Source organism: Cervus canadensis, chromosome 32 (genome assembly GCF_019320065.1).
Source record: "Cervus canadensis isolate Bull #8, Minnesota chromosome 32, ASM1932006v1, whole genome shotgun sequence".
NCBI classification, from domain to species: Eukaryota; Metazoa; Chordata; class Mammalia; order Artiodactyla; family Cervidae; genus Cervus; species Cervus canadensis.
The window spans coordinates 35,748,943-35,776,707 of record NC_057417.1 but is presented as its reverse complement, the minus strand read 5'-3'; the positions used below and the strand labels follow the sequence as shown (position 1 = coordinate 35,776,707).

Genomic DNA, 27,765 nt, shown 5'->3' with positions numbered 1-27,765 from the left:
ACAGGAGGGTTAGTGAAACTTTCCCTTGTTACAATGGATCAGTTCTGTTGCTCAGTCGTGTCCCACTCTTTGCGACCCCATGAACTGCAGCACGCCAGGCCTCCCTATCCATCACCAGCTCCCGGAGTTTACTCAAACTCATGTCCATTGAGTCGGTGATGCCGTCCAACCATCTCATCCTCTGTCATCCCCTTCTCCTCCTGCCCCCAATCCCTCCCAACATCAGGGTCGTTTCAATGGATACTTAACATCATTATGGTTTTTTTTCCTTCCTTGTCCTTTTTCTCTCTCTATATATATATTTATTTTTCTTCTTCTTATTTTTTTGGATATGCTATGCTGCTTGTGGAATCTTAGTTCCCCCACCAGGGATTGAACCCTCAGCTCTCAGCAGCGAAAGGGCGAAGTCCCAACCACTGGACCTCCAGGGACTTCCCTACAACAGGTGCTGTGCTGCCGTTTCAGTCACGTTCGACTCTTTGCGAACCTATGGACTGTGGCCCACCAGGCTCCTCTGTCTATGGGATTCTCCAGGCAAGAATACTGGAGTGGGTTGCCTTGCACTCCTCTAGGGAATCTTCCCGACCCAGGGATAGGATCTGCATCTCTAAAGACCCCTGCATTGGCAGGCAGGCTCTTTACCACGAGTGTCACCTCAAGTACAACATACATCCTGAAAAATGAGTAAGCTCGCTGCTTGAAGAATTTTCCCAAATGGACCACACCCACCTTAGAAGCACTCAGATCGAGAAACCGACCACGACACGCCTCCCCACCAGCTCCCAACTGCCCCCACCCCAACTCACTCCCCGATCCTCCAAAGCAGATCACCCCCTGACTTCATACAATAAAGAGTCGTTTTGATTTTTATATGATAGAACCAGCTGCTATGCATTCTGGCATCTTGCCCCTTTTCTTAACATTATACAAGGTTCAAACGAACTGTTATTTCACTATACTGTAAATTATCTTAGAAATTTGAAGAAAGAAAAAATGTTCCTAGCTCCCTACATAGTAACAACTTTACCCTAATACCACTAAAGCTTGGCTCCCTGGGGCTCCTCGGAGGTTCCGCGGGCCGGGGTGTAGGGAACAGGTTTTACGCCCCTCTTGTCTCCGCCCACGTCGGAGGCTCGGTCTGCGGCTGCGCACTGCACGCCCGGCCGGCGGGAGCGCGGTCACGTGACGCGGGCCGACCCGCCAAGATGGCGGCCTCCTACGTGGCGCTCTTGGCGCTGTCGGTGTTCCTGCCGCTGCTGCTGCTGGTGGCGTGGAAGCACTGGCGGCGGGGGCGCGCGGCCCGCCACGTTATTGTCGTGGTGCTGGGCGACGTGGGCCGCAGCCCCCGCATGCAGTACCACGCGTTGTCACTGGCCAAGAGCGGCTTCTCCGTGACCCTCTTGGGGTTCTGCAGTGAGTGCCCGGGGCTCCGGGAGGGAGGCTGCTCTGTCAGCCCCTGACTCTCGGCTTTGACCATCCCAGGGGGCGGGCCGCGGCGGGGGCGCCCGCTTTCTCTCTCTCCTCCCTCGGGCAGCCCTCCGAGACTGTTACGGCCTGGACAGCTGTTGCCAGGTTTCTGCATCTCCACCCCCGCCCCAGCCTGGATGTTGCTAGAGACCTAGGAACAGTCAGCATTAACCGAGCGCCTGCCATATGCCAGGACTGTGCTAAGCTAGATGAACTCAGTGCATAGTCTTACTTATTCCTCCTAGTAAGTGGAAAGATGGGACTGGAATCCAGATGGGTGTGACCCCAGGGCCAGTGCTGGTAAGCACATCTCTGAGGCTGTGTCTGAGCCGACCGGCAACTTATCTCCATTCCTCACCCTCATTGCAGAGCTCTGCAGGCAGGAGATGTTTCATTTTCTCAGCATGTTGAGCTTTTCCCCTTAGTGTGAGGGGGCAGAGGTGTCTGCTCCTCCATCTTCCCCCACGCTGACGTTTTCAGAAGGTAGCTCTAAACATACCCCATATCAGGGGAAAGCAGGAATAGTATCGGTTGCCTCAGGTCCTTGTTTAGAGTCTGCTACCCCAGGGTGAGGCGCGGGAGTGGAACTTCCTAGAGGTCTCCCTGTGATGTGATAATTCCATCATCCAGGAAACCTAGGTCAGCTTGAGTGCCTGCCGTGTGCCTGGCATTGTGTTAAGTTGAAAGTGGATAAGATTCCGACCCTCCTCCTGTGGTTGGTCTAGAGAAGTCTGGACAAGAACTGGCCTCATTCTCTGTTTTAGCTACTGAGGATCAGAGAGGTTTGGGGAAAGTCTTACTTTTCAAAACACTCTTCCTTATTCAGACTGGGGAGGGGGTGAGGGGTGGGGCAGGATCATCAGACTTTAAATTAGGTTGTCTTGTCCAGCATATTAAAGAGGACATTCTTTTCAGACTCCAAACCCCACGATGAGCTCTTGCAAAGCGACAGAATTCAGATTGTGAGTCTGACAGACCTTCAGAGACTTGCAGGTAGGAAGCACTCGATTCTGTGTGTGTGTGTGTGTCTTGGTGGGGAGGAATCTGCAAATTACCAAGAACCCCTTTACTAGTGGGGCTTCCCAGGTGGCTCACTGGTAGAGAATCTGCCTGGTAAGGCAGGAGATGCGGATTCAGTCCCTGGTTGGGGAAGATCCCATGGAGAAGGAAATGGCAACCCATTCCAGTATTCTTGCCTGGGAAACCCCATGGGCAGAGGAGCTTGGTGGGCTACAGTCCCTGGCGTCACAAAGAGTCAGACACAACTTAGCGACTAAACACCAACAGCCTTTACTAGTGACAGCTCTTTTCTGTCTTGCAGTCGGGCCCCACATTCTCCAGTATGGAGTCAAAGTTGTATTCCAGGCAGTGCACCTGCTGTGGAAGTTGATGTGCGTGGAGCCAGCAGCCTACATCTTTCTCCAGGTATGTGTCAGCCCCGCCTCCCACTGTGAGAACCACTGTTGATAGTTTTCTTTACTTTCTAGTCTTTTAACAATGTACAAACTGGTAAATGAATTGCATATTCATGTGTGTGTATGTAAACTTTTAAACACTTGAGTAGGAGCCTGTGGTCTGTGTCCATCCTGTTTGATACCCATCCTTTCTGTTTTTCAATGTCATTGCAGATAGTTACTTATCACATATCTAAGTGTTTTACATGCATAATCTCATTTAATTTCTCACAACAATCTTAAGAAATAGGTTCTTGTGTTATGTACACATAGAGATGAGAAAACCTGAACCCAGAGAGGTTCTGTAAATAACAGATTGTCACACAGCTGGGAAGTGCTGGAGTGATTTGAACTAGGTCTTCATTCTAGTTCTGAAGTTATGGTCTTAGCCTCTTACCGTCACTGCTTTTTAACAGAAAAGTTTCTTCTTTTAATTGACTGTATTGTATCCCAATGTGATATATACACTGCTGTATTTATTTAGTATCATCTTAATAAACACTCAGATTCTTCCTGTTTTTTGTTTTTTTTTTTAACATATCTGGCAAAGTGGCTAAGAGCATCAGTGAACATATGTCTTTTGCATGGGTCCAGTTTCTCTTTTAGGATAAATTCCTAGTAAGGGAAGTGTTTGGTCAGAGTCCATATACTTTAAAATGTGATTACTGGATAGTCCTAGAGTAAGGTTGGGTCATTTTATCCCCCACCCAACAGGGAGGCCTTTCCCCCCTCATCCTCACCACCACCGGCTATCATAAGTGTTATGAGTTTCCATTCTGACAGATGAAAAATGGTACCTCCTTGTTCCATTTTTCATCTCCTTGCGTATCAGTGCTCTTGTACTTTTTATGTTGATCAATTTTCTTTTTAAATATTTATTTGGCTGTGCTGAGCCTTAGTTGTGGCATGTAGGATCTAGTTCCATGACCAGGGATTGAACCAAGCCTGCCTGTAGTCTTGGCCACTGGACCATCACGGACAACTATCTGATCAGCTTTCTTTTTTACGACTTTTTATACTTTTTGGTGAAGAAGTGGGTCTTCTGCTTATCGATTTTTCAAGAGTTCTGTAAACATAATCGACTCTCTGCCATGTATGTTATTTTCACTTGGTTTATTCTCAACCATGGTCTGGTTCCTCTTTTTCATTCAAGTCTCTCTTTCCCAGAACCCTCCGGGCCTGCCCGCCATTGCTGTCTGCTGGTTCACGGGCTGCCTCTGCGGGAGCAAGCTTGTCGTCGACTGGCACAACTACGGCTACTCCATTATGGGTCTGGTGCATGGCCCCAGCCACCCCCTCGTTCTGCTGGCCAAGTGGTGAGGGTCTGGAAGGAGGGTGCCAACACTGACCCCAAACTGCAGTGGGAAGAAGGGCCAGTGCAGAGACCTGGGGAAGCTGGTCCCCTGTGTGCCCTGTAGAGGCGAGGGCAAGGCTGGTATATTGGGGTGACGCTTGTAACCAGTGATAAAAACAGGCCTGAGCAAAGGAGGGCGTTTGTTGGCCCATGAAACTGAGAAGTCTTGAGAAATGGACTTTGAGTACAGAAAGGGAGTCATCAGGACCCTGTTCATCTCTCTCTTTCCACACTTCCTTCTGGAGGTATTTCTCAGGTTCTGGGAGCCCCTTGCTCCCATCCGCATCCCTTCCAACTCTGTGGGGAGAGCAAGCCTGACTCCTGCTCACCTGGTGTCCTCTGACCCCCACTGAGCCTGGAACGCTTCAGGACCCTGTGGTCTCAGGCTCAGGACAAGTGCTCAGCCAGAGAGCTGGGGTCCCTGGTGCACGCAGACCGGATCCCCAGATGCAAAGTGGGGGCTGCTGTTGACAGCTGGGCGTGTGGGCCACAGTCTGTGAGCTGGGGGGAGGGAAGAAGGGCCTCGGGAGCAGGTTGTGCTTGCAGGAGGAAGCAGTGCCATGTTCTTTTCTTTAACAAATCCACACTTTTATTTATTTACTTTTCAGTAAGTTTAAGTCCTTGAAGGGTACAGTGTCACACAGATTCTGTGTCCAGCGTTCTTCGCAGGAAGGTTGCTTCAGAATTTGGCAGAAACCCTGCTACTCATGTTTCCATGAGCGTGAGTTGTCTTTCCCCAGATTACTCTGGTTTTGTGAGGTTCTCCACCAGGCGTCACTTGTTCTTTGCTTTATACACACAAGCACATCTCTTGCCTGGATAGAATTCAGCTTCATCTCAAGCACATACACCTTCAGTTTTCGGGATAACTGTGTGCTCCCTCTGGTTCTGTAGACCCTGCTTACGGCCTGCAAAAATGGCCTTGGACCACCACAGCCTACCAGATATATTGGTCACTTTAGAAGTCCTGTTCCAGCAGGCTTCCACAGGGTCCAGGATGGCTGAAAGAGCCAGGGCCGGGTTCTGAGCCCGAGTTCTACCGCCTGCCTCGGTATGGACTTGCAGCCTTGAGCCATCGGCCGGCTGCGGCCTTTCCCCTGGTGGGTCACTCGTGGGTGGTAGTCACGGCGGCTGTCGGTGCACTGGCTGCATGCCCGGCCTCAGCCTGTCCAGACTGCACTGCTGCCCAGGGAGGGCGTCCTGTGACTGCTCTCCTTTTACAAACCAGGAAACTGGGGCCGGGGGCCCATATGTCACATGCCACACAGCTGATAAGTGTGAGTGCCAGCCTTCCATGTCTGGGACAGACTTCCTCTGGAGCTTTCCCTGCATCCTGAGTGAGGACCAGGCCTTGGTTCACACACACATTCAACAACCCTGCTCGTTTCCAGTTCTTTTCAGTTCTTCTGGTCACTAAAGCTCGTGTCTCAGTATGGAGCTAATCTGTGGATAACGCCTTTCTGACATTTGCTAGGGCTTCCCAGGTGGCCCTAGTGGTAAAGAACCCGCCTGCCAACGCAGGAGACCTAAGAGACGTGGGTTTGATCCGTGGGTTGGGAAGATTCCCTGAAGGAGGGCATGGCAACCCACTCCAGTATTCTTGACTGGAGAATCTCCGTGGACAGAGGAGCCTGGTCAGCTACAGTCCATAGCATCGCGAATAGACAGGACTGAAGCGACATAGCACGCCGCACGCGCAACATTTGCTCAGCTCCCTTTGTGACACAGTGGGAGCGAGCCTCAGCCCCACAGCCTTTGCAGGGAACAGTGCAATGTGGCTGAGATTTAATGATGAGGCCTTTATTGTATTTCTCCTTCATTTTATGGCAGGAGAGACTGGATTTTCCCTTCCATAGTGGTAATATGATTTCCCTCGAAAGTAATTGTGTTTAAGCTGAAAAGCAATCTGATTTAAAGAAAGATGTGAAGGAAATAATAGTACAGGTGGTGGAACTCAGTGCCAACACTGAGTGAAAAGCAATCTGATTTAAAGAAAGATGTGAAGGAAATAATAGTACAGGTGGTGGAACTCAGTGCCAACACTGGGAAGGCACCTTGCCAGTGACCTGATTTGAGGGACCCCAGCTCTGCAGCCTCTTCGATATCAGAAGGTTTCGAGACCCGCGGCTGGTGGTGGTGCTTGGCCCAGGGCTCCAGGTTGAACACTGATACTTCTCTTCAGGTACGAGAAGCTTTGCGGACGCCTGTCCCACCTGAACCTGTGTGTGACCAACGCGATGCAGGACGACCTGGCTGAGAACTGGGGCATCAAGTAGGGGTCCCTTCCAGCACCGTGACTCCCAGCTGCTGTGTCCTGCTGGCAAGGCATTGGGAGTTCTCGGGGGTCCGGGGAGTGGTTGCTCGTTTGGGGGAGCTGAGCAGGGAGGAGGCTGGAGTTTTTTTTGCCAGCCAGCCAGGCGGTCCAGGCAGTTTTGGTGTTGAACCTTCTCTCTGTGCTTCTCCCAAGTAATTCTTTTTTAATTGGATTTTTTTAAACTTTGGGGTTTTTGTTTTGTCTGGTCACGCTATGTGGCAGGTGGGATGTTAGTTCCCCAACCAGGGATTGAATGCAGGGCCCCTGTGTTGGAAGTGTAGTGCCCTAACCACTGGACTGCCGGAGGAGTCCCTCTCCAAGTCATTCTGAAGTTTACTGTTGAGACTTGGATCTCCAAGCACCCTTCTTCTGGATCCTTCTGGGTTTTATTTTCTTTAGGCCTTTCTTTGCCCCTCCCTAGAGCCACCCCACGGAGAAGGCAATGGCAACCCACTCCAGTACTCTCGCCTGGAGAATCCCAGGGACAGGGGAGCCTGGTGGGCTGCCGTCTATAGGGTTGCACAGAGTCGGACACGACTGAAGCGACTTAGCAGCAGCAGCAGAGCCACCCCAACGATCTCATTGCAGAGCCGTGACCGTGTACGACAAGCCAGCATCTTTCTTTAAAGAGACGCCCTTGGACCTGCAACATCAGCTCTTTATGAAGCTGAGCCGCACCTACCCTGTGTTCAGGGCCCGGTAAGTCTGCTATCTTCGGCTTTCAGGACCTTGTTTTATGTTCGCTGCTGACTTGGGGATCCATCAGACCAGGGGTTGGCAAACTAGGACTGCAGGCCTGCTCTGTTTATTTTTATAAATAAAGTTTTATTGGAGTGCAATGCGTGCCTTCATTTACATATTGTGCGTGGCTGGTTCCGCACTCCAAGAGCAGAGCTGAGCTCGGCAGCAGAGCCCATGTGGCCCCCACAGCCTACAGGGTCTACTCCTTTAAGGAGGTGTTTGCCCTGCACTAAGCTGTGGGTGTCCTTACCCTCCTGCCGGGGTTCCTGACCCTGTGGCAGGGTGTGTGCACCTGTGTGTTCTCTGGGTACCTCCTGGGGGGTGAGGAGAGCCTCTGTGAACAGCCCTCTGCACACCTGGTCTTTGTTCAGTAACCTGGGGGCCTTTAGAGGGGGTCACAGCACCCTCGTCTTAAGTCGAGGGGGTGATTTGAACAGTAAGCCCCCTGAAGGCAGGGCTGAGTCGGTCTTGTCTGCTGCTGTGGGCTCAGCATCTGGTGACACATAAGTAATAGGGATAAAGAGAGAAGGCAGGTGCAGGTCGGCGCCCAGGCCCCGGGTGGTCAGGCCACCTGGTGACTCGGATGTGGCCGTACCCCGACCACTGCCTGCTGGTCTCGCTGGCGGGAGACGGCTGTCCCAGGGCCCGAGAGCCTGCTCTGTGGCAGCTCATGGGCCCTGTCTGCTCCTTCAGCTCAGAATCCTCGGACCCGGGCATGGAGCGGTCAGCCTTCACGGAGCAGGATGCCTTGAGTGGAGCGGTGACCCATCTCTGCGGGCGGCCGGCCCTGTTGGTCAGCAGCACGAGCTGGACAGGTCTCAGGACTCTCCCGAGCACGTGGGGCTCCTATGAGCATCAGTCCTGCACCCCTACGTATTCGGGGCCCCTATGAGAAGGGGAGCGCGCTGAGCTGGGTGGGGAAGCACCTAGAAACCAACTCATGACACTCAGTTCTCTTTTCTCGTAGAGGACGAAGACTTCTCCATCTTGCTGGCGGCACTAGAAAGTAGGTGTGTGGCTGTGGTCAGGAGCTGGGCTTGCCGGGGTGTCCTCAGCTGCGGGATGCTCTCTTGGTCTTGCGTGGTGCCCTCGGCAGAGTGTTCCAGGGCCACTGGGCGGGCCAGCCTGAGGACACAGGGTGGTGGTGGGCCCGAGTCCCTCTTTGGGTCAGTGAGTGACCCACCTGGCCTTGAAGCATCCCCTCCAGGATTGTGTGGCTGGGAGCAGTGCCCTGCCCTCCACCCCTCCCATTAGCCTGTTTCTCACCCAACTACCTGGTCTTGATTTCACGTATTAATTTTTTTTTAAATGCAGAATTTGAACAGTTGATCGACAGTGGGGAAAGCCTTCCTTCTCTGGTTTGTGTCATAACAGGTACCCACCCGGGAGCACCCCTGTTCTGTATTAGATGGGGCGCTAGAGGGGATAGAAGGCCCTCCCCACGTCAGGCCTGTGATGTTTGCTGTCTGGTTGATCCTCACCCTAGCGCTCTGATGTGTGGTTCTCTCTGCCAGCTTAACAGAGGGGCAGGCTGAAGATCACAGGGTCTTCATGGCAGGGCACAGAATCTAGATTTGAACCTCAGATCAGGTGACCTCAGGGATACTGAGCTTTTCTACTGCACAGTGGTTTTCGAGCGTCTTCTCTTAGAAAATAATTCTCTTTCTTTTTTTTCTGGCTGTGGTGGGTCTGCGTTGCTATGCAGACTTTTCTCTGGTGGCGGGGGGCGGGGGCTGCTCTCCAGCTGCGGTGTGCAGGCTTCTCGTCATGGCAGCTTCTCTCATTGCAGAGCACGGGCTCTAGGGCGTGTGGGCTTCAGTGGCTGCAGCGTGAGGGCTGAGTAGTTCTGGCCCCCGGGCCCTAGGGCACAAGCTCAGTAGCTGTGGCACACGGGCTTAGTAGCTACACAGCACGTGGGATCTTCCTGGATCAGAGATCTAACCCATGTCTCCTGCATTGGCAGGCGGATTCTTTACCACTGAGACACTAGGGAAACCCTCTTTTGTTTTCATTTTTAAACGAGCGTCCGCTGTCCAATGTAAACCTGTTTCCAGTGCAGAGAGAGAAGCAGAGGAGGTTTGGTTGGAGGAGGAGGGCCCTGGGCCAGCAGCCCTGCCTTGAGCACCCCTCTCCTCCTGGCCCCCTGGACCCCCAGGGGTGGCAGGGGCCCACTGCTCAGGCTGTGCTGCCTGGGGGCCCTGGGGGTCCTCGGTAGGGCACAGGGCAGCCTGTGTGAGAAGCTGTCTCGGTGACAGACTCTGATGACTGGCCAAAGTTTGTCCCAGACACATTCCCAGCCTGAGGTCCCCTGGGCACAGGTTGCTAGGGGAAGGGCCGTGGTGTTAGCGGTCAGGGTGCACGCCCCCGGGGGGGTGTTTCTGGAGGGCGCCAGGTTGGGGGCCTGTTGGGAGCTGCCGAGCATGGGCTGCCTTCTCACGCCCTCACAGGGGCTTCCCAGGCCTGGGGCTGTGGGTCGGGGTGGAGGGGCGCCCAGTGGGTGACTGCATTTCCCCTGCCAGGCAAAGGGCCTCTGAAGGACTATTACAGCTGCCTCATCCATCAGAAGCGTTTCCAGCACATCCAGGTCTGCACCCCGTGGCTGGAGGCTGAGGACTACCCCTTGCTTCTGGGTAAGAGTGTCTGGTGGGAGGCCTGCAGGAGAAGGGAGGGCTTTACAGGGGAATACCCGAGAGCAGCGGGCCTCCTGGGGGCTCAGTGGTAAGAACCTGCCTGCCAGTGCAGGAGGCAGAGGTTTGATGCCTGACCCGGGAAGATCCCCTAGACAAGGAAACGGACACCCACTCCAGTATTCTTGCCTGGGAAATGCATGACATTTCCAGAGGAGCCTGGCGGGCTGCAGTCCATGGGGTCACAGAAGAGACCCGACTTAGCAACTAAACAGCAACAAACAACCCGAGGGCTGCTGCTTCAGTTGTGTCCGACTCTGTGCGACCCCATGGACAGCAGCCCAACAGGCTCCTCTGTCCACAGGATTCTCCAGGCAAGAACACTGGAGTAGGTTGCCATTTCCTTCTCCCAATCCAAGGGCAGGGGACAGTTTTTCTGAAAAGGGCCAGATGGTAAACGTTTTACTAGCTTCTTTTGCATGTTCCCTGTTTTTATAACTCTAAAGATTTAAAGCCATTCTCTGCTTGGGGGCCCTCCACATGCAGGCCTCAGGCTGGGATGGGTCCTGGCCAGACTCCTGGAGACAAGGCAGTTTCCTGGTGCACCTGCTCCTCCCTGTCTGTTTGCCATGGTCCTGTCTGAGTGCTCTGGGGCTCCACGCCACCCAGCTGAGTCCTGCTGTTCCCATGGGCAGAAGGGCTGGGCTGGGCTGGGTTAGGGCCACTTCCCGTCAGGGAGGTGCAGAGACCCAAGAGTTCAACAGTGCGGACTTGGCTAGTGAGGACAGCCGCCCGCCTCTTGCCATCTTGATCCCTCGGGGAGAGTTTGTTGGCTCCGTGCTGATTGATCTCAGCATCATCATCTCGGGCGGGCCGTCCCTCTGCAGGCAGGAGCTCCCAGGGCGCTGAGTGATATGAGGGTGCATCCTTGGTTCTGTCTACACAGTGACAGCTGTTTTTCTGTTGGGTCTGCTTTGGGTTCTTTCTGTAATTACTGTGATAAAACACAAACAAATACATGCCATTTTCCCACTTTCAGTGGTGTGCAGTTCACTGGCACTGATTACATTCACGGTCTCTTGTGGTCACTGCCACTGTGTCTTGCCAAGACATTTTCATCACCCCGAGCAGAAACTCTGAACTCAGTAAGCAATAATTGCTGCAACTTCTAAACCAAATTGTGGTTAAGGAGAAAACGAGGGTCCGTTTATATAAAAACGTTGGTGACGGGCCCAGAGTTCTCAGACAGGGCAGAGCAGACAGGAGCAGCAGGTGGGAAGCACCCCTGTGTCCCTGCCTCAGGCCAGGCCACTCGGCCAGCTCCAGGCATCCGGACGCGGGCTTGGGGGCGTGATTGGCGCGTTTCCTCTCCTCCCTGCAGGCCTCGGTACACGGCCCTGTGGCTGCGTGGTCACCAGGCGTGCAGCCGGCCCTGACCTCACCCTCGCCCTCACCCTCACCTTGCAGGGTCTGCAGATCTGGGCGTCTGCCTGCACCGGTCCTCCAGCGGCCTGGACCTGCCCATGAAGGTGGTGGACATGTTTGGATGCTGCCTGCCCGTGTGTGCCGTGAACTTCCAGTGGTAGGAGCGAAAAACCCAGTCCCCCGGGGTTATATTCTCACATCAGCAGCTGGAGGGGCGGCAGGGGTGGCGGGGAACCAGCGTGGTTAGAATTGCCGGGAAACCTCCTGGGAGGGTGCCGCTTCTGATCTGTGCAGCTCAGCCACCCCCGGGGAACAGGAGCCCCTGTGGTCCCCGTGGGTGGGCTGTGCCCCACCAAACGGAGTGCCTTCCACTTTGATGCTGAGTAAAAATGATGAATCAGATACTCTTTGGGGGCGTGGCATGGTAGCCAGAATTGCTCACCCCACTCACAGGGACTTATTTCTCTCTCTGTCCCTTTTGTCTCAGCTCACGTAGTTGGGTTCGAGTCAGTTGAATGTGTCTATTTCTGTCTCTGCTCTTCTTGGAAAAGATGGGCAGGAGAGGGTAGTGTTAGAAGAAGTTTAGGTGCAGTGGCCCCACCATGAGCAGAAGGGCCAGCTTCTAAATGGGAAAGCCAGGATGTTAGACTCTGGGTTCACATCACGTTGGGATCAGCCCCTGATCAGTTCTGAGCCTGCCTCCAGTGTGGTTGCCTTTTACCTGATTTCTCTGCTGTGGGATTAAGAGAAAAACAAACAAACAGAACTCATCAAGAAGAGCGCACACAGCACAAAAAGCCCAGATGCCCCTTCACTGCCTCTCCTTCCCCAGATCAGTGTGCATTCTTAACACGTGTCCTTCCAGGTTGTTCTTCAGTTCAGACACCGGAGTCTAAGGACAGGCGCCCTGAAGGGAAGGACAGACTGACTGTTCCTGACCCCTGGCTTAGCCCGTGGGTGGGGTGGGTTCTGTTCTCCTCCTGAGAGCTCTCATACCCCCCGCCATTCTCTCTACAGCTTACACGAGCTTGTGAAACACGGGGAGAACGGGCTGGTCTTCGAGGACTCGGAGGAGCTGGCAGCTCAGCTACAGGTGGTGTTGTCTGTCTGCTGCACACCGGGGCTCGCAGGGCTTCAGTGATTTGTTGTTCCTGCCGCTGGGCGGGTGGGCCTGGGCTCGGTCTGGCTGAGGGAGCAGCAGTCTCAGACGCAGGCCCCAGTGGGCCTCGGCAATCAGGGCTCGCCCCATCTGCCATCTGGGTGTATGGAGCTCACACCACACAGATGATGCTAGAGCTGAGTGGACTGTGCTATTTAAGGGGTACTGGATGGAGGAGGGAGAGGGAGGCGTGAGGGGTGCTTCCTGGACCAGCCTTGCGAGATGGGTGGGCGTCTTCAAAGGGTACTTATTTCTTACTACAAATTACAAAAAGTAATACGTCATCATTCTTGACAATTGAGCCCAAAGGCAAGAAACTTTGGAAAGGCCCAGAAAGAATTTTAGACTTTGCCATAGTCTGTCAGAACAGCTCAACTCTTGTCATGTGAAAGCATCCAGTCTGTGAATGAAGGGGCGTGGCCATGTTCCAGTAAAACTTTGTTTACAAGTTTTATTGGACAAGCGAGGGCCGCAGGTGTCCCCCAGGCTGGCATTTGCAGACACCTTAGTTTAGCAAGGTTGGTGAGAACACAGGCGTCGCCTGGATCTCAGCACGTGGGCAGGACGGTGCTCGGCAGACGGCGAGGGGGTGGTGCTCCTGGTGGGAAGAAGCGCAGAGCCTGGCGGAGCAGGGGTGGGGGCTGTCGCAGGTCACCGGATGCGGACTGTGTGGGTGTGAACGCTGCTGCCGTCAGGTCGGAACCGCAGGGGGTGGAGTGGGCTGGGGCCAGAGGGCTCCCCTGTGTCCTGTGGGAAGGGGGGGCTTGCTGGGTCGGGGATGGGGGTCAGAGGTGATGAGAAGGGTTATCATCAGGTTTGGTGGGGAAGCTGGGCCAGAGTGGGAGTTTCGCTGGAGACCCCGGGACGCGGGTGGTTCTGCAGGTGTTGGGGAGGAGGGAGGGTTTCAGTAGGATGACGGGGGCGGGGGCGGGCGGTGTCTGGCAGCTGGGTTTGGGGTGTGGCTGGGAAGGGGGAGGAGGGGCAGCTCAGGGGGTGGGGACCTGGGGTGGGACCGGGAAGCCGTGACGAGGTAAGTTCTCATCTCTTTCTTCCAGACACTTTTCTCGAGGTTTCCCGATCCTGCTGGCAAACTGCACCAGTTCCGCGAGAGCCTCCGGGAATCAGAGCAGCTCCGCTGGGATGAGAGCTGGGAGCAGACGGTGCTCCCTTTGATCTCGGCCACGTGACCCCTCGGGCCAGTGAGGTGTCCTGTGCCCACCCGCCTCGCCTTTCCTCTTCCCAGCAGCCCGCCCGCTCCTGTCCTCGCGGCTGGCGCTGCTGGCTGGATGCAGTGGAGTGGCGCCGCCTGGTGGACGGCTGCTGGAAAGACAGCAGTGGGCACTGCCTGGGGAATAAAGCTCACGTTAACCAGGGGTTGGTGGCCCAGGAAGCTGGCTCAGCCTCCTTTCTTCTTTGGAGGCTCTGAATTCCTTCTCTCTTTTCTTCTGTCTTCTGTGAGTCTCCCCCCCGCCCCCCCCCCCCCATAAACTGAGGCGGGTGGGAATAACTTTCCTGTTATTTGCTTGTGGCATCTTCAAGATCGGTTTTGTCTCCTGCATTTGCCAAGTCGTGTCCCTGATATTTTGACTCCTGCCTTGAAAACAGGCACCGTAGGCCACCCGTGCCCCACCCCTGGCCCCGGGAAGGGACCCTAGTATGTATCCCACATGCAGCATGGCTCTGTGAGGGACGTGTGTCCAGGTTGGGGAAAACACACTTGGTATATGTTTTTATCTGCACAAATGAAATGCTTCTGTCTGAGCCAGAAATTTCACTTCTGACTTAACGGCGATTTGCTTAAGAAATAAGCCAGCTGGCAGAGAGAGGGTACCCACACACTCCAGCAGTTTATATTTTGTTAGAACACTTTATGGCTCCAGATTCAGAATTTAACATCTTTTGAACATTCAAGTCCAGTGGAAGTTTTATCAGATTCTTTCCAGGACAGTGGTTTGATTTTCAGGTTGCCCTTCAGAACCATCTGTAAAAACTACAGCGTTAGTTTCAGAATCGCCATCTCTGAGTGCTCTTCGTAGGGAAACAGTTTCTGGTCGTGACGAGGCACCTCTTCCCACAGGATTCCAGCCCGGCCTGGAAACAGAACAGATGCATCTCAGGGTGCTGGGGTTGGGGGCGGGATGCCACCCTATCAGGATGGGGCTTTGGGACAGACACCGGAACCAGCCTCCAGGGTGGGACCAGGAACCCCCTTGGTAGGCAGCTCACAGCAGCGAGGTTTCCTGTGTCTGCCCACTGGGCTGTGTGCGTCCCTCGGAGATCAAGGCCCTGTTGGTTCCCCGTCGCTCTCTGCCTCTGTGCTCCACCCTCTCACCGGGCACAGCTCAGTAGGAGCCGAGGGGTGAACCCACGTCTGCCTGACCACTCAGCCTGGTGCCTTCAGAGGCTGGGCCTGTGTCAGAGGGGCTTACGTCCTCTGTAAGCACGGATGTCTGACAAGTCCCTGGCATGGGTGGTTTTGTCATCAGTTTTTTATGAATGAAAAATCAGTATTTATAAAAAGGAAATACTAGACATACTGTTAAGTTTCATGATCCTGCTGTCCAAGTATAACATGTTAATAATGTTAAATAGCATGTATGAAAGTCCCCCGTGTGTATTAATGTGGTTATTTTTAAAAATAAAAATGGGCTGTATATGCAGCATGTATGTGTGTGTCAGTCACTCAATCGTGTCTCACTCTCTCTAACCCCATGGACTGCAGCCCGCCAGGCCCCTCTGTCCATGGAATTCTCCAGGCAAGAACACTGGAGTGGGTTGCCATTTCCTTCTCCCATATGCTGCACACATATGTATACATATACAGCACATACAGTATATGTATATACTCTATATGCTGTTTAGTACTCAGATTTCTTCACTTAAAAATACAGCCTGGAGGGGACTTCCCTGGTGGTCCAGTGGCTAAGACTCTGCGCTCCCAATGCAGGGGGCCCAGGTTCCACCTCTGGTCAGGGAACTGGATCCCACAGACCAGAACTAAAGATCCTGCGTGCTGCAACTAAGACTTGGAACAGCCAAATATAAAAATATTGTATTCAAAAATACAGCACGGATATTTTTTCTTATAAGCATCTGAAAAAAGATTTCATTATTCTTTGAAGCCAAACACCCTGTCAGTGGGGCATGGTGTACGGGGGGTGGGGGTGGGCGCTGGTCATCTCTCTCGGCAGAGGCAGCCGTGGGAGGGCTTTGCTTGGTTTGGGGGTGGGCTTGGGGCTGGTGCAGGGCTCTACACGGCTGTCTGGTCTGTGTGGGAAGCCCTGATGACACCTGGCACGTGGTTGGGGATCGCAGGGCGGGGGTTGTGGGGTGGCGGGTGGAGACTGTGAGCTGGGTGCCTGGGTCTAGTCCCTGGGTGCCTGGATGATTACTTAGTCGCCCTGTACCCATGTTTTTCTGGGTGAGACAGGATGACAGCAGCCCTATGCCTCCACCAGGTGCTACAGGGGCTGACACAGGTCAGGTCTAAGGACAGCACCCCTGCCCCCGCAGCCGAGTCAGGCAGATCCCCTTTCTCTGAAGCACCGCGACTCTTCCATTTACTGTGTGCTTGATCCAGTGATGGTGGCTGCCGCTTCCCCGAGGGCCCCCTGCCTGCCAGCCCTGTCCCACCTCCGAGGGGGATGTTTCCGCTATACAGTGAGGACCCGGAGAGGGTGGCCCAACTCCCGTCTACCCTGATACCAGCTGGCGTCCACCGCCCTGTCCGTTTCACAGACAAAGAAAGACTAAAGGCTCTCAGAACCCCTAAACACACAGTAGGACTGCTGCTCTCAGACTTCCAAGGACACTGCATAAGCTGCCTCCCTCCTCCCCTGCTGACCTGGGCGGAGGGTGGAGGTGTCTGTCCAGCACACCATGGTCTGGGGCTTCCTGGTTTGTCTCCAGGTTACCCCCCACCCTTCTCTTACTTTCCTGGTTTCTGCCCTCCCTGGAGTACTGTGTGGGGCCAGTGCAGTGACGCTGCAGGCCTCTCAGAGACAGCAGCCTGGCCTGGGGCCTGGGGCTCACCCAGCTCCGTGGTGAATAGCTGGCACGTCTCTGGGTTGCGGATGGTGAAGGCAACGTAGGCATCAGGAGCCCGCTGGTCCTTCCTGCAGGCTGAGAGCTTCCGCAGGACCCCGACCAGGGAGAGGACCGTTTCAGGACAATACAGTACGTCTGTGACGGAAACCCAGGTTACTGGAAGGGCTCTCAGGATGAGGGCCTCCGTGCTGACACTCGGGAGATGAAGGCCCGGAAAGCAGTGGTTTAATTAGGTTTGTGCTCTTGGACGGTAAGAAAATTACGTTGGGTAAAAACAGAAAACCTTAGCAGAGCAAAAAGGCTGCTGAAAGACACTACAACACGTGAAAAATATCCAGGACTCACTGGCGTTCCTTTACAAGAAAAAAAATCCATTCTTTGCCCGTGGCCTGTTTAGAAGATGCTTAATGAAGCAAAGCTGAGTCTGCCCCAGGCTTCTGGTTTCCTTCCTGTGGGGACAGGCCCCCTCCCGCCCACCAGCTGGGCCCGCGGGGGTGCGCTGCTTAGACTCCGTGCTCTGCTGCCCTCAGTCTGGGTTTCAGGGCCGTGCCGGGGCCCGAGTGCAGCACCACTGGCCAGACAGGCTGGGTGAGCTCGGCGGAGGAGGACAGGCCTGTTGGTGGCCAGGCCACACGCCACTTTCCTCAAGGGCCCCGTCCTTGCACCAGAAGTGGGTGGGCCCTGCTTGTGGGGCTCTTTTGTGGACCCAGGACAGAGGCATACAGGCAGCGCCCTAGGCATCAGAGACGCACAGGTGTGCACGGAATGGACGTGGGGCCCCCAGAACCCCTTCCCCGACCCGCGGCCTGGCCCAGGGCACACAGAGGAGTCAGGATCAGGTCGTTGTCCATGGTCCTGGAAAGATGCGGCTGCAGTGGCCACTTCCGTCCCCATCTGAAGACAGGGGTGTAGGTGGGGCCGGCCCCCTGGGGCTACTCTGGCTTTCTCGTCTTTGTTCTGGAAGAGACTGAGAGGCCTCCCTCAGGCTGCTGGAGAGGGACGTGAACTCTGGCCGCTGGGCTGTGGCCTGGCTAAGACTGGTCCCACTGGTCTGGTGCCTTGGGGCCTGTTCTGTTCATTGCACACCTTGCCAAGCAGAGATGGTTCCTCCATAGGATGGACCGTTCGCGTGGGAGGGCGCGTGGCCTCTGTCTCAGACGGGGCGGCTGCGGCCTCGGGGCACCCAGGAGGCATGCCCTGCGGTCACCCTGGAGGCCCTTACAACCCAGGTCTCACCATTCCTCCCGCCAGGCGGCATCCACTGCCCGCGTCCCTGCTGGGAGCTGGGCGGTACCTGCGGCAAGGACGACATCCGGCTGGAAGGCTGCGAGCTGCGGCGCCGTCACTGTGTCCCAGTCCAGCCGGGCCACCGTCACCCGGGGGCGCTCTGCCTCGGGGGTACGGGGTCCCGGGTGCTGCGCCCGGGCATCTGTGCCTGGCGCCAACGAGAAGCCGTTGAGAAGGACGTTCCCTCGCAGCTGCTCCAGGACGCGGCTGTGACAGTCGCTGAAGACGTACGCACTGGGCCGGCATGCCTTGCAAATGGCCAGGCCCGTGAGGCCGGCCCCGCTGCCCAGCTCTAAGGCCGTCCTGGGAGGTGGGGAGAAGGCGCTGTGGCCACGGGTGCGTGGCAGCAGACCCTCCTGGGGGCCTGGCCCTCGCTCCCAGCTCACCTGTGAGCGAACACCGCTGGGTTCTCCACGGCCCACTCGGCCAGGTAGAGCGCGGCGTTCCACGTGACCAGGCCAGTGGTCCCATGGGACACGATGGCGGTGCTCTCGCAGAGGGTGACCGAGTCACCTGAAGGCTGGGTGGAAACCAGGACAAAGAATTACTAATCCAGCAATCAGGGCGGGCCTGGGAGCCTCGGGGACCACGTAAGAAAGTAGGACTGGAGTCTAAACCATCACATTTAGACATCACGGAGCCGCTGGCAGGTTCTGAGCAGGCGGGTGATACAACCCTCATGTGCTCAGCGTGTCGGTGGACAGAAGAGGGAGGCAATGTGGCTCAAGGAGGACCCAAGCCAACAGGCATTTTCTGGAAAAGCCCAGGCGCCCACCTAGGAGGGAATTGGCCTGCTCTGGTAGCGGGGGCAGTGAGACACCCGGGGCGAGGCCTGTAAGGCCACTAGAAACACTCAGAAATGTGTGATAAATGAGAGAAATCAGCATTTCAGAAATAAAGGCTGCTCGAAGGAACGCAAGAATAAAAATAAAAGATAAAAGGAAAAAAAAAAAGATAAAAGGAGATAAACCCTTAAGTATAATTGCTCAGTCGTGTCTGACTCTTTGTGACCCCATGGATTGTAGCCTGCCAGGCTCCTCTGTCCATAGGATTCTCCAGGCAAGAGTACTAGAGTGAGTAGCCATTCCTTTCTCCACGGGATCCTTCCAACTCAGGGATCAAACCTGGGTCTCCCGTATTGCGGGTAGATTCTTTACTGTCTGAGCCACCAGGGAAACCCTTAAGACAGGACATGAAAAGCAGTGAAATTAAGACATTGTCACAGGTTCAATCATTTCTTCCCCAAATTTGTATGGTGAAGTCCTAACCTCTGGCACCTCAGAATATGACCTGTTTTTGGAGATGGGGCCTTTTTTTGGCGATGCTGTGTGACTTGTGGGATCTGAAGTTCCCTGCCGGGGGACTGAACCCTGGGCCCTCGGCAGGGAAAGCACAGAGTCTTAACCACTGGACTGCCAGGGAACTCCTGGAGATGGGGTCTTTACGGAGGGAATCAAGTTAAAATGAGGGCATAAGGACACACACGCAAGGAGAAGACGGTCGTCTGAGGCCCAGGAGACAGGCCTGGAGCACATCCCTCTCTCTCAGCCTCAGAATCAGCCCTGCTGACACCCCTGATTTTGGACTTATAGCTTCCAGATCAACATTCAGAAAACTAAGATTATGGCATCTGGTCCCATCACTTCATGGCAAATAGAAGGGGAAAAAGTGGAAGCATTGACAGATTTTTTCTTGGGCTCCAAAATCACTGAGAACAGTGACTGCAGCCATGAAATTAAAAGATGTTTGCTTCCTGGAAGGAAAGCTATGACAAACCTAGACAGCATATTAAAAAGCAGAGACATCACTTTGCCAACAAAGGTCCCTATAGTCAAAGCTATGGTTTCTCCAATAGCTTTGACTATACGGACCTTTGACTATATGGACATGAAGTCATGTACAGGTGTGAGAGTTAGACCATAAAGAAGGCTGAGCACTGAAGAATTGATGCTTCTGGATTGCAGTGCTGGAGAAGACTCTTTAAGGTCCCTTGGACTGCAAGATCAAACCAGTCAGTCCTAAAGGAAATCAACCCTGAAAATTCATTGGAAGGACTAATGCTGAAGCTCCAATCCTTTGGCCACCTGATGGGAAGAGCCAACTCACTGGAAAATACCCTGGTGCTGGGAAAGACTGAAGGCAGGAGGAGAAGTGGACAGCAGAGAATGAGATGGTTGGATGGCATCATTGACTCAATGGACATGAGTTTGAGCAAGCTCCAGGAGACAGTGAAGTACAGGGAAGCCTGGCGTGCTGCAGTCCATGGGGTTGCAAAGAGTCAGACACAACTGAGCAACTGAACAACACCAAAGTGACATGATCTGCAACGGACTGAAGTCCTACTGGAATGACGGGAGACCAGTTCACCCTCTTTAAAGGGGAAGAGTCAAGTCTGTATCCTGCCTTTCTTCCACAACCAAGTACGGACAAAAGGAGGCATTTCCTTACAAAAATCTCTCCAGCTAATGAAAACAAAATGATTCAGAAAGTCACTCTTTTACATCCTCCAATAAATTAATGGGCCTAAGCTTTAGGCATCCATAAGTGCTACTACGAAGCAGATAAAAACAGGTGATTAGCCTTCCGGGACCTATGCAGTGTTCTTGCTAAGGGATCAAACAGACAAGCGTCCCAGTGAGCCTCCGAATCCAGCCTCCAGTTTGTGGGGAACAGAGGACAGAGGAACAGGCTGAACAGCATCACATGTGTGCAATGAAGGCCAGCCTGCACAGAGCTGTCCAGCCCAAACCGCCAGGGAGAGGAGGAGCTGGGGGAACTGAGGATGAAGGGAGGTTTTGAGCCAGACCTTGTTAATGGACAAGACTAAGTGCAGGCGTCTAGAGTTGAGTGCACGGGACAGCGATAAGACCTCTGAGTGATGACTCTGAAAGGGAGGGAGGGCGGGCTGGGATGGAGGTGGGTCAGAGGGGGGCCTTGTGGGCTGGCTGCCAAAGTCCTCGGCTAGACTGGCAGTTACCATGGTGGCCGCCTTGCAGCAATTTGATAATCTAATTCTTTGCATGGCTTTTTGTATCTGTGTTTATAATAAAAGGTTAAAGAACAAACAAAAATTGTTGTGTGCAAAACGGATGTTTGTGGGACAGGAAGTCAGACGACCAGCCAGGAGGCCACAGCATTTATCAGGCTGGTGATGGTGGCAGTGGACAGCAGGAAAAGACTGCCGTCCTGCAACAGTAGTAGGAATGTATGCATGCTACGTCGCTTCAGTTGTGTCCGACTCTTTGTGACCCCATGGACTGTAGCCCACCAGGCTCCTCTGTCCACGGGATTCTTCAGGCAAGAATACTGGAGTGGATTCCCATGTCCTCCTCCAGGGGATCTGCCAGACCCAGGAATCGAACCTGTGTCTCTTATGTCCCCTGCACTGGCAGGCGCGTTCTTTACCACTGAGCCACCTGGGAAGCCCACATCTATCCATCAAATATTTATTGACGTCTGAGCACCAGGTCGCTGCTGTGCAATTCACGTGTGTTACCTAATTTAACCCCAGGCACCCAATAAGACAGGTGATATCTGCGGAAAGGCTTGGTTTATAGGTGGGGAAACCAAGGCCCAGGAAGGTTAACTGACCTCGTCAAAGACCACAGAGTGGAAGAGTCAGGGACTGAACCCACACGAGGCTGACGGGACCCTGACTTAACCGTGTGTGGAGGGTGCACGTCTCCTACCAGCAGATAGCTCCGGTGGCAGTGGGTGGGCTCCTCGGCCGTCAGGACCTCCGCCAGCGCCTGGTACAGCTCATCCGATGGTTCTGTGTGGGCAGCCTCGTGCTGGGGGCGGGCAGGGAGAGAGCATTCGCGGGAGAGTCAAGTCGACCCTTGTGATTCAAACCAAGGTTCCACCTCTTCGCTTTTATTCTGACTTGTAAAAATGGCTGGAGGATTTTCACCACATTTGGAGGGGAGATTTGGGATGTGATTGACTGAATATAGGTCACTTGGTGGGGGGGGGGTTGGGGGGATCTCCGAGAAGGGTAGAGAGGGTGCAGGTGAGGTGCGGTGTAGGGCAGCAGGAAGCAGGTGGGGTTTGCCACACTCAGGGGCTGCCTGGGTAGGACTGGGAAGGTTCCGTGGGGCGGGGGGAACCAGGACCACAGAGGAGATGCTGCCACTGCTAAAGACCCCTGGAAGCAGACAGGAAGGACCCTGGACTCTCCCTTCCTCCCACTCTCCACAGTGTCTCACTGATGGAAGCCCGCTGGGAGCAGCTGCCCAGGGAGCCCCCTGCTCTACGGGCGTCTGCAGAGTAGGAAAAGAGAATGGGGTGGATCTGAGCTGCAACAGGCAAAGTCCACCTCTGAAGAGCAGGCTGGGTCCCAGACGCTGCCTACTGGGTGGACAGTGCCCGTCACTGACCTTTCTGATGAGCTCGGAGAGAAAGCTCCGGACATACTTCACTGATGGTGGGTGCTTCACACACAGAGGGTGCTTCACGGTCTGTGAGAAGGAACACAGTGTGGGTTGCAGGTGAGACTTCGTCTTAAGTCTCCCACGGGCTTCGAGTGAATACAGGGCAAACCCCAGTTACCCGATCCCTGGATTTCTGGCCCTGGGTGATCCTCATGCAACTGAAAGAGTTTAAGATATCAGCCCTTTCCTAAAAATATTTCTCCACTATAGTGGCACAGGAGATCAAACCAGTCAATCCTAAAGGAAATCAACCCTGAATATTCACTGAAAGGATTGACGTTGAAGCTGAAGCTCCAATACTTTGGCCACCTGATGTGAAGAGCTGGCTCATCGGAAAAGACCCTGATGCTGGGAAAGACTGAAGGCGGGAGGAGAAGGGGATGACAGAGGATGAGATGGTTGGATGGCATCACTGACTCAATGGACATGAATTTCAGCAAACTCCAGGAGATACTGGAGGACAGAGAAGTCTGGCATGCTGCAGTCCATGAAGCTGCAAAGAGTTGGACACAACTGAGTGATTGAACGACAATGCTGGCACAGACCACGGCAGTGTTTCTAATGCTCTTTCTGGGCAGGAACATGGAGCATATGGACCCAAGCTAACACCCTGCTATAGACTGAATATCTGTGTCTACCCCAAATCGACATGTTGACTCTAATACCCAAGGTGATGCTATCAGGAGGGGCCTTTGGGGTGTGATTATGTTATAAGGGTAAAGCCTCCATAAGTGGAATTAGTGCCCTTTTAAAAGAGTCCTCAGAGAGTTCCCTCTGCCCCCTGAGCCATGTGAGGACATGGCAAGAAGACAGCCCTCCATGAATGAGGATGTGGGCCCTCAAAAGACACTGAATCTGCTGGCGTCTTGATCTTGGACCTCCCAGCCTTCAGAAGTGAGAGAGAGAAATTCCTGTTGTTTATAAACCATGCAGTGTGTCATGTTCTGTTATACCAAGACTAAGATACCCCTCAGTATGTCCAAACCCCACCTCCAAAAAGCAGGGGCCCACCCACAACTAGAAAAAGACTCGGTGGACAAGACATGCCTGCTTATTTTCCCTTTAAAAGTAAAGACGAAAGTCTCTGAGCAGCGAGCAAAGGCTAGATGTACCTACAGCTGTCATCCCCATTTCCTCTGTGGACGCTTTTAAAAAACATCCCCCAGATTCTCTCCTCTCATGCAGCGTATTGTGTATTCTGATGTCTTTATCTAAGAAAACAAAAGAGCCTGAGTTGTCTGAGGCGCTCACGCCAGATGTAATGTCTTTCTTTTTAAAGGATACACGTGCACCCAGGGTGCTTCTGTTACCTCTTCACGGGAAAATCAGGCCAGTGATGCGTTCCAGGGATTCTGTGATTCTTACCTTCTGCAAAATATCCAGCAGCAGCTCAGAGCCTGACGAGTCCCTTAGTTTCTCTTCTAGGCTCTATCCAAAGAAAGAGAGGTGCTTAAGAGAGAGAAATCTCAAGGGCGTTATCACAGGAACATTAAACATGCAATAGGACATGTTGGCAAAGTGCTAAGTGATCTCTCCCCAGGGACCTGGGGCCAAATGATGCAGAAGCCACAGGCAGCTGAAAGCCTGACCTTGAGAAGTCCTGAGTTACACCTGGATGAGTCACAGAAAATGTCAGAAGACAGGCTGCTGGTTTGCATTAGCCATGGCAGCTTAGTCTCACCTGGGTCTCACAGACCAGCTCTGTGGCTGAACTGGTCAGCCAGGAATTACGGGGGGGCCATGGCCTTAACACCTGACGGGCTCCCCGAGACCTCCCCGTGGCAGGCGGGCTGCTTTATTCCGCAGGTCCCAGCTCCTGCGTCACCTCCTTGGAAGGCCTTCCTGACCCCCAATTTGATACATTTGTTTTATTGACTTTACAGCCAATGTCATCTCCCCGTGCTTTCTTGCTTATTCATTTACTTGTTTATCCTCTGGCTCTCCCATCTGGGCAGGGCCTTGTCTGTACACTGCTGATCCTGGTGCCTGGCTTATGCAAGGCATTCTGTAAACATGCGGTGACAGAATGAAAACACGAGCTAACCCATATTCATGTAATCCTGGGACTTCCTGGTGGTCCAGTGGTTAAGAATCCAAGCTTCCACTGCAGAGGGCACGGGTTTGATCCCTGGTCAGAGAACTAAGATCCTGCCTGCTGGTGATGAGGCCAAAAAACAAACAACCGCCCCCCCACCCCCACATATTCATGTAATCATGACAACAGTCCTATGAGGTTATATCATTATAACCCCATTTTACTAATAAAAATATGAAGGTATAGAGAGACAAAGTCACTTGTCCAGGGTCACACGGCTTGTGGAGAGTCAGCCCAGGATTCAAAGCTGGCAGGCTGTCTCCCAGATCTGAGCTCTGACTTTTCTAGTCAAACCAATGACAGCAATAGTCCCCACCACATGGGTGCTGTGGGTGAGCCTATGCCAGCACTTAGCATGGGCCTGGTGAAGAGTAAGCACTCATTTCACGTAAACAATTATAGGCGATACGCATGGGCCTCACAGATGCTGTTATGGTTTAAATTTTGGGTTAAAAAATGTACATATTCCTTTCTGACGGGAAATGATCTCCTAGGATGCCAAATGATTTATGTCAGTGAAAGAACACAGATGACTGATCTCCCCTTTTAAGATGGGGCAGACCTGGGGAGGGCTCTGTGTCCAAACTGAGTCATCCCAGTGAGCTCACCGCACGTAAATTATGAAGGACGCAGTGTCATTAGAGCCCCTGCCTTGGCAGAATAAAGCTTCTACCCCGGCCCTGAGCCTGTGTGCAAATGGCAGGTCCCTAGGGCAGGGAGGTGAGCTCTTCTGTCTCTTTTCGGGACTGTTTTGTACCTCCCTGCCTCTTCCATCAGCTGCCTCTGAGAGGACCTGTCCAAAGCTGCTGATACACATGAAAAGCTGGAGGCCCGAGAGGGCCTGTGACCTGGTCACTGAACTCAACACAGCGAGATCTCCCGCTGTCCTGAGCAGCAGCAGCTGTTACCCAATGGCTAGGATAACAGGCTAAAAAACCTTTTTTTTTAACCAACTGTACATGACCCTAAAAAACCCAAAGAAAAGGAGAGCTGGGAGGAAATCTCACATTCCTCCAATTCGCGGGGCTCTGTCTGCAAAGGCGGTGAAGGGCGGCGAGGGTCCAGGGGAAGACGGTGCTGAGGGCTGAGAGCAGGGTGGGCCCAAGGGCGCACCGGTGGAGCGCCTACCCCCTCGCCGCCAGCCCGCGCGGCCCCGGCGATGCCGGGGGACCGGACGTGCTGCTCGGACCAGCGAGGTAGCAGAGGCCATCACGTGGCAGAGAGGGCGGGGGTATGAGTCCGCAGCCCCGCTGACTGCGAACCCCCGGCGCTCCCCACCCACCTTCCGAGCCCCTTGCCGCCCACCTGCCAGGGGAAGGAGCGCAGTGCGCGCGCCGCCAAGAAGCGGCGCTCGAAACCCCGCAGCAGGCGCGCGGCATCCGCTCTCTCCTCCGGCGCCATGGTGGGGCGGGGCCGCGGCGTTGCCCCGGAGACTAGGCGGGAGCAGGGCTGTGATTCGAGGCGGCCCCCGGTGCGCGGGGCCGGGGTGGGGCTCGGGGCGGGGCCAAGAGCCGCTCGGGCCCTGGGAGGCGGGGCGCAGAGCTCAGGAGGCGGGGCTTAAGGAAGGAACCTGTTCAGGAGGCGGTGCAGTTCAGCAGGTGGTTCGTGCCGTGGTGGGCGGGGCGTCGAGGGGAAGTTGGAGGCGGGCTCTGGGCCTTGGAGGTGGGGCCACGGCGGAAGGGGGCGGGGCCATGACTTCGATGAGGGCGGAGTCAGACTTTGGCGCCAAGTTTCGCTGGGCGGGGCACCGAGGGCTCCCGGGAGAACGTTCAGTCAGGCCGAGGGCCAGGTAATCCTTCTCGTTGTTCCAGCACTTTTTCGACCGTCTTTTTGGCAAGACCCCTACGGGTAGAAGCGTCGTCCCTTGAGCCTTATCCTAGCCCTCCCCCGACTCCTCTGGGACTGTGGCTTCAAGCCCAGCCTCGGGTGCGAGGGTCGCCTCAGGGCCTGTGGGCTCAGCCCGCCGCTGCCCTTTCTCTCCTTGGCCAAGGGCGCTGAGGTGAAGGTGTTGGTTTGCATCTTTACCTCAGCCCTGCCCCGTACACAGAGGGCGAGGAGAGACCGAGGAGAACAGCAGGCCCCTCCAGGTTGGTCGGTGGCAGTTTTAATACGTGAGGGAGCTTGCTTAAGAGGCTTGTGTTGGGCAGCCAAGGTGAATAGTCCCTCACAGCCTCCTGGCAGAACCCTAACTGTATGTGGAGGCCTTCACAGGGTCCAGTCAGCACACGGTCCAGTGTCTCCTCAGCGCCTCGCTCTCTCAAGGCTGCATTCCTGAAACAGCTTCTACTGTGGGAACCATGGGCAGGCCATACTTCTAATGGCGGGAGAGGGATGAGGAGGCCCTGGTTGCCTGGATGCAGCTAGGAGGCTCGCCTCATTACCCAACCAGATTCATTTGCCAGATGCCGAGACGCTGAAGTTTGAGGCAGAGAAGGGATTTATTCATGAGCAGCCACTCGACATGAGGAAACAAACCTCAAACCTGCCTCCCTGTGGACAGGTGGGCGAGGGGCTGTGGGGTGTTTATGGGCTAAAGAAGCAGGATGGTCTGGCACCAAGGTGGGCGTGGAGTGAGGTGATTGGAAATAAGTAAAAGGTGAGGTCATAGTTTCATGCAGGGGCAACTAAACTATAGGCTTCTTCATTGTTCAGAAAACAGCAGATTCTGATGGAGTTTTTGACCCTCTGACATCAAAGGTCACCAAGCTCCCGCATGCCCAGTTGGAGGGTTGGTGGTCCTAATCAGTCTTAACCGGCTAGAACTAGACACAGCTGACTCCAACTTCCTGGAAAACAACTTGGGTGAACATCTTATTGTTTAGGCTTGGGGGGACGTGAAAGTCATTTGTAACAACAAATAAAGTGAACAGTGAAGGCAGACTATAGGTGTGATGGGTTTAACCATGATTACTCTGATTTCATTGATTTCTCCTAACAGATAGGAACCCTTGCTTCCCCATATCCCAATTAGGGTCTGTCTCTAACCCACAGAGTTCACCAAATATTTTTTAAGCATAAACTACGTTCCTGGTAGGGCTTCCCTGGTGGTTCAGTAGTAAAGAATCTGCCTACAATGCAGGAGACCCGGGTTCGATTCCTGGGTTGGGAAGATCCCCTGGAGAAGGGAATGGCAACCCACTCCATTGTTCTTGCCTGGAGAATTCCATGAACAGAAGAGCCTGGCAGGCTACAGTCAATGGTGTCACAAAGAGTCGGACACGACTGAGCAACTAATACCTCACCTCATGTGCCTGGTACTATCAGGCACTGAGGATGCAACAGTGAGAAGAACCAGGAGTGGTTCCCTGCCCTCCAGAGGCTCAGGGTTTCATGGGGGAAATAGGTATTGAACTAATTATCACACA

At 54.2% G+C, this 27,765-nt stretch overlaps 3 protein-coding genes and 1 pseudogene across 4 annotated transcripts in view; 1 reads left to right on the top strand and 3 right to left on the bottom strand.

Annotated features, from left to right (window-relative positions):
* The first annotated feature begins 1,168 nt into the window (after positions 1–1,168).
* ALG1 (ALG1 chitobiosyldiphosphodolichol beta-mannosyltransferase) lies at positions 1,169–15,201 on the top strand. 2 transcript variants are annotated; one of them, XM_043455861.1, is made up of 13 exons: positions 1,169–1,413; positions 2,383–2,460; positions 2,789–2,892; positions 4,089–4,237; positions 6,458–6,547; positions 7,178–7,288; positions 8,024–8,145; positions 8,298–8,336; positions 8,645–8,704; positions 9,850–9,960; positions 11,425–11,539; positions 12,400–12,475; positions 13,597–15,201. In XM_043455861.1, exons 1-13 carry the CDS (start codon positions 1,206–1,208, stop codon positions 13,726–13,728), a joined length of 1,395 nt encoding a protein of 464 aa, XP_043311796.1. In that variant the 5' UTR covers positions 1,169–1,205; the 3' UTR covers positions 13,729–15,201. The 2 variants fall into 2 exon arrangements, with proteins under 2 accessions (XP_043311796.1, XP_043311797.1); XM_043455862.1 differs by lacking the exon at positions 1,169–1,413 and adding an exon at positions 1,495–1,767.
* LOC122433523 lies at positions 4,889–5,525 on the bottom strand (annotated as a pseudogene).
* On the bottom strand, positions 14,372–25,996 carry EEF2KMT (eukaryotic elongation factor 2 lysine methyltransferase). Its single transcript, XM_043455863.1, has 8 exons — positions 25,706–25,996; positions 23,671–23,733; positions 22,252–22,332; positions 21,565–21,666; positions 18,262–18,395; positions 17,883–18,178; positions 16,574–16,723; positions 14,372–14,632 (listed from the first exon to the last, which is right to left on the bottom strand). Exons 1-8 carry the CDS (start codon positions 25,799–25,801, stop codon positions 14,532–14,534), a joined length of 1,023 nt encoding a protein of 340 aa, XP_043311798.1. The 5' UTR covers positions 25,802–25,996; the 3' UTR covers positions 14,372–14,531.
* Positions 25,992–27,765, bottom strand: part of LOC122432909 (ectonucleotide pyrophosphatase/phosphodiesterase family member 7-like) — a 38,128-nt gene continuing 36,354 nt past the window's right edge. Inside the window, exon 6 of the mRNA XM_043455209.1 lies at positions 25,992–26,242. Within this exon, the coding sequence (XP_043311144.1) occupies positions 25,992–26,242 (251 nt within the window). The remainder of the gene's footprint in view (positions 26,243–27,765) is intronic.

Coding starts and splice junctions, on each gene's coding strand:
- ALG1 (XM_043455861.1), top strand. CDS start 1,206: ATGGCGGCCTCCTACGTGGCGCTCTTGGCGCTGTCGGTGTTCCTGCCG. Junction 2,461..2,788: donor AGACCTTCAGAGACTTGCAG/GTAGGAAGCACT, acceptor TCTGTCTTGCAG/TCGGGCCCCACATTCTCCAG. Junction 7,289..8,023: donor TACCCTGTGTTCAGGGCCCG/GTAAGTCTGCTA, acceptor CTGCTCCTTCAG/CTCAGAATCCTCGGACCCGG.
- EEF2KMT (XM_043455863.1), bottom strand. CDS start 25,801: ATGGCGCCGGAGGAGAGAGCGGATGCCGCGCGCCTGCTGCGGGGTTTC. Junction 22,333..23,670: donor TGCTGGATATTTTGCAGAAG/GTAAGAATCACA, acceptor TCCTTCTCACAG/ACCGTGAAGCACCCTCTGTG. Junction 18,179..18,261: donor CCAGCGGTGTTCGCTCACAG/GTGAGCTGGGAG, acceptor CCCACCTCCCAG/GACGGCCTTAGAGCTGGGCA.